At 39.5% G+C, this 5261-nt stretch overlaps 1 protein-coding gene across 1 annotated transcript; it reads left to right on the top strand.

Moving 5' to 3' along the window:
- The first annotated feature begins 228 nt into the window (after positions 1-228).
- LOC137497042 (uncharacterized) lies at positions 229-4977 on the top strand. The gene is made up of 2 exons (XM_068225573.1): positions 229-907; positions 4718-4977. The coding sequence occupies exons 1-2, from the start codon at positions 592-594 to the stop codon at positions 4975-4977; spliced, it is 576 nt and encodes a 191-aa protein (XP_068081674.1). The 5' UTR covers positions 229-591.
- The last annotated feature ends 284 nt before the right edge of the window (positions 4978-5261 follow it).

Genomic DNA, 5261 nt, shown 5'->3' with positions numbered 1-5261 from the left:
CAATAATGTCACAGGAAAGAAAGTTTCCTTAGAAAAGTGCTGGAGTTGAAGGGGCAGTTGTTCGGAGCCTTTTCACTAACCTTGACAAAGGACACGAAGAGGCAAGCATGGATGGAACTGCGGGATTATGCTGCGGCTATTGGGCTGGTCACAGCCGACAAAGATCACACTTATATGCGGGATGCTACTTGGCCTAACACGAGGAGCAGAACAGTGGTAAGTTTTAGCTGTTGTTTTTCTCTTAGTTGGAGGTTATGTTAGTGTTTATTTACTAACTTCAAGCCACCCTTTTCTCAACTGGGTGTCGATATTTTTTAAAGGGGGAGAGGGGGAAATAAGGAGACTATTAGCTCCGCAGTATAGTTTACTGTGCTGTATACTACCCATAGTCATTTAACATTATGCATCATACAGCCATCCTTTGTGTTTTTATGACTGTGACTGAGCAGAACATAACCTGAAATGAATTCCAGTGATATTTATAAATCTTTGTTTTAATATGCAAAAAAGCATACAAAAATTATTGTATACAATAGATGTAGGTAGTACTTTAGTATAGACAGTTACAACAGGATGTCCTTCTAGACTTACATGGTTTCTTTTATTTACAGGCAAAAGTTGATAATGCTTATCAGACAGGAAGTGGGGGAGGAAGTAGCAAAAAAATTAGATGTCATAGACCACCTGGTTCTTGACATTATCGGAAGAGAATCTCCTGTTTTACAGGGATTCGGAACAGAAGATTCTCTTGGAGAAATCGTTCTTCCTACAATGGGACCAACTTCCGCTTCAACCAGTGACTATGTAGTGGCGTTGGAAGAAAGTAGGCCTATATCTGCCACTGAAATTGATGGAAGCTGGCAAAATGGAGAGCTCCAGCATCAGCAGGAGACACCTAAGGCTAGAGGTAAGCTGGAAATGATTTAACTTAAGACTGTATTCTGGTATCTAATTCCACCTCTTGACTGCGACTTCTTTGTGTGACTTTAAACTTACAGGCTCAGGCTGCCCGCTAGTAACCAAGATCTGTTTTCCCTGGATTACATTTAGTGGAACACTGTACATAATAATGTGATGCTTGAGCATGTTTATCATACTCTGATATAGTCATCTTGAAACATATTTTGCATGAACACTAATGGCATAAAGAAGTTGAAATAAATGTATCAGATGTCAAAAAGCTACACTTCATCATAAAATATAAATCTGTGAAGTGGATCATCGGCAATCCCATTGTACACAGCCACTACAACCAACAAAAATTGACTACATTGCTCACAGCAAGCCATCAGTCATTCCTCTAATGCCTGTGCTCATCAGGGACCCTTTCTTGAAATTGGCACGAGTGAGCATGCCAGTTTAAACATGCTCATAACAGAAATGTGTAGATTATTGTTCAGAAACTTGGGTACATTCCCAGTTCTTGTCGCAAATGGAAGTGTCGTTAAATATGTAAGCTGGTCAACTAGTGTGTACAAAAGAAACACACCACTGACACAGTACTTTATTTGTAGAATTCTTTTGTGTGATAATTTCCTTTTTCTATAATGTTTTCTCCTTAATCGCAAGGGAAAATCTGGAACAAATATTCGTTTATAGGAAGGGGAGTTAGGGATTGAAATAACTTACCAAGGGAGATGTTCAATAAATTTCCAATTTCTTTGCAATCATTTAAGAAAAGGCTAGGAAAATAACAAATAGGGAATCTGCCACCTGGGCAACTGCCCTAAGTGCAGATCAGTAGTGATTGATTGATTGACAATACTTGAGCACCTCTACGGTATGTAAATTATATGGGCAGATTTTAAAACATTGGGCGTTTGAAAAAAAACATTAAGAAGATAAGAGTTATTGTCTTTTTAATCTGTAATATTATAATTTAAATTTTGGTTCAACAATTACAAGGCAATTAGGCCTACAAATTTATATTATTATTCCTAGCATTTACCCGTTGGTGCAAGGTCCGCCATTTTGCACGATCTTGGGCATCGTGTGGTCTTAACATGAGAGTCTTCGTATCATTTACTGTGTCATGCCAGCTTTGCTCTGGACGTTTGTGTGGACGTTGCCCATTAATTTCAAAGGAGTGAGTTAAATTGGCTCCGGGCAAGTTGGCCATGCGGTTAGGGGCGCGCGGCTGTGAGGTTGCATCCGGGAGATAGTAGTTTCGAATCCCACTGCGAAAGCCCTGAAGATGGTTCTGTGATTTCCCATTTTCACATCAGGGAAATGCTGGGGCTGTACATTAATTAAGGCTACGACCGCTTTCTTCCAACTCCTAACCATTTCCTATCCCATCGTCGCCTTAAGACCTATCTGTGTTGGTGCGACATAAAGCCGCTAGCCAAAAAAAAAAAAAAGAACAAACTGTTCCAGATGCGGCACACAGGACATGACCATACGATTTGAGATGATTTTCCTGTGCTTTCTCAGTGATGGGTGCAATGCTCATTTGCTAGTGAATGGTGTCGTTTTTGACATGATATAAGTGTGATGCCATTTCCATATTATACAATTTATTAACTTCATTATATATAACCGCATTGACTTTTGCTCACCTGTAATGGAGTGTGTTCCACCTTCCAATACCTATTTTATTGTAGGCCTTTATATGTTTAGGACTAACACATTACACACGGTATTGATAATAATTAGGACAAAAAAATAGCTGAAGATGTCTCTAATAGAGACTAAAACATAATAGCCGAATATGTGTCTATTACAGATTATTTATAAAGGCTGGTGTTTAACAATTTATTCCTGTCATTAGTCTTAGGGTACCCATTTTCTGGAAAAATAAGGAAAGCATGGAAAACACAGGGAAATGCCTTGTCACATCAGAATTAATCTTTCAGTGTAATACTGTACCCAAACGTAATGATCGAGTGAGACTGATATTAGGCGCGACACGAGCCGAACGCAGTGAGCAGTATTTTGAGAGAGAGATAGAGACAGATAGTGAACACATGCGGTAATGATGAAGAGTGAATGAAAAAGAGAGACATACTTGCACGAACCGCTCAAATGTTCCATCAGCCGTATTGTTCCAAATACAGTGTGTCCCACTCCCAGCATGGCCGGGAGACTACATGCATGTTCTGAGCGGTATATTCATAACCTTCTGCGTATTCTGTGTCCACTATTACTACATTTATTGCTTACTCATGCACCCAATAGCCTTCATCATGAGTACTAACCTCTTTAATTTCACTATGTATGGAGGATTTTGCGATACCGACTTCTTGTGCAACACATTGCACAGATGTAGTGGGAGATCGTACGAATGATGTGTTAATGTCGATATTTTTTTCTAATAGAATCCCTCGTTTCAGTTTAGGAATCACAACATTAAGTGATCCTGTTAATTTATTCACGAGATATCTGTTTCTTTACCTGGAAGAGGAACCCCGGGAAATCTCTTCTGAAATTGCCTACTCACCTCTTTATGAGTCGGTTTTTACATATGTGTCATACATAAGAATTCTTTGTTCTAGTATGAATTTAACTGGCATTTCAACATTGTAGTAATGTAATTAATCTAATTAATTCTACTGTAATTCAGCATCACACGGTCTTGTAACAAATGTATCGCTTCACGGCTTCCCACGACACACAAACTCGAGTACTATACGCGAACTTTTTCTTGAGCCCAATTTTTACGGGGTGAGGGGTAAGGAGGGAGCGTTGACGGTTCCGGTTATACTGCCAACTGGATGGAAATGAAATCTGAATTGTGTCGATAATATGATCGATCGATATGAATTTTCTAAATATTTATTATCTTACGCCAACAACTGTGTTACACATACATTATTTAACATTATACAACATTTCTCGATGCAAATCTTGTTCCTAGCATGAATTATTATATAGTTTGGCTTTGCTGTGTAAACAACATCAGTACTAGTTCGTAAAGTGTACGCCAGATGTCGCACAGCAATGCATAGTTTGTGTTTCAAAGGTTGCCAATATGGATATCGAAGATAACCGAGGTCTACCCATTCAGCAATAGGGAACTCAGGGCTCAAGAAAAGGTTTGCGTATAGTAACTGACTTCCTCATGGCAATGCAGTGAGTCAGCATGAGGTTATGAATACACCGCCCGGAGAGTGTATGTCGACTACCAGCCCCTCTGGGAGCGTGACACACTGTACCAGCTTCTCCACCGTAGCTACCATTGTGGACTTCACTCATAACCCTGGCTGGGGCCCTCCGTATTTATTTGGGGATGCAGCCTCTGAAGGTTGGCGGGCTCCCCCGAGGCAATCACAAATCAATGGGAAAAAGTTATTATCTATGAACATTTAATTTTTCTATCAAGGTCTGGAATTACGTTTCATTAAGAGTGAATTTTAAGCTACACCACATGTAATACTAGATACATCACACGTCTCTTGCACTGCCTCCTTTAAGCGGTTACCACAAGTACCGGTATGTCTTTTTCATTAAATGTCTTTCGCTACCACACGTGCACACTCTATCTGTCTCCATCTCTCTCTCTCAAACTACTACTCGCTGCGTATGACTCACGTCGCATCAAATATCAGTCTCTCTCGATCATTGCATCTGGGGAACAGTCTTAAATTGAAAGATTAAATTTGTCCATAAAATGGGTACCCTGAGATCAATAGTGGCAATAAATTATTAAACATTAGCCAATATAAATTAGCTTAACTGTAAGTCTTAACTTTCACCTAATTTTCTCCTTTTTTTATAGGTACTGTCAAGAAGAGGGTACTCGTCCAGCATCCCGAGGAAACTAAAGAAATAGAGTCCCTCAAAAAACGGAAGCTTCAACTTGAAGTCCGGAAGCTGGAGCTGGAGGTGTGGGAGAAGGAAAATTTACTCAATATTGAGCATTCACCCCTCACAAGTGGTGTTCAGGAACGTGGGAAAAAGGAACTTTCTGTACCAAACGGATATTTAATTGTAGAAAACAATGGTGGTAACTTTGTTGTAGTTCAGCCTCATATGTAAAAAGTGTAAAAAAAAATCATAAAAAGCACAAAATTACTGTGTTGGGTGTTCATATGATTTGTCTTTTATGCATCACAATGTCTGTTCACACGAAGTGGTCGTAAAGGAATTGCAGTTTTTCTTGAGCCTGGACTGGAACCTCCTCACCCTCCTGAATATCCTCTTGCTCCAAATGATCCTCTTCCATTTCAGGAGCCATGTAGTTATCTAGACGTCTTGACAGGTTACAAAGTACTACACAAGCATTGATAACTTTACAAGCAAAGGTGGGATTTAATCGCATA

Source organism: Anabrus simplex, chromosome 1, assembly GCF_040414725.1.
Source record: "Anabrus simplex isolate iqAnaSimp1 chromosome 1, ASM4041472v1, whole genome shotgun sequence".
Lineage (NCBI taxonomy): Eukaryota > Metazoa > Arthropoda > Insecta > Orthoptera > Tettigoniidae > Anabrus > Anabrus simplex.
Note: the sequence above shows the minus strand (reverse complement) of the source record. Positions and strands in the feature narration are given on the sequence as shown.

Bases quoted from the DNA above. Each gene is read 5' to 3' on its own strand.
- LOC137497042 (XM_068225573.1), top strand. From the start codon at position 592: ATGGTTTCTTTTATTTACAGGCAAAAGTTGATAATGCTTATCAGACAG. The intron at 908-4,717 runs GTAAGCTGGAAA...CTTTTTTTATAG, and splicing joins GGAGACACCTAAGGCTAGAG to GTACTGTCAAGAAGAGGGTA.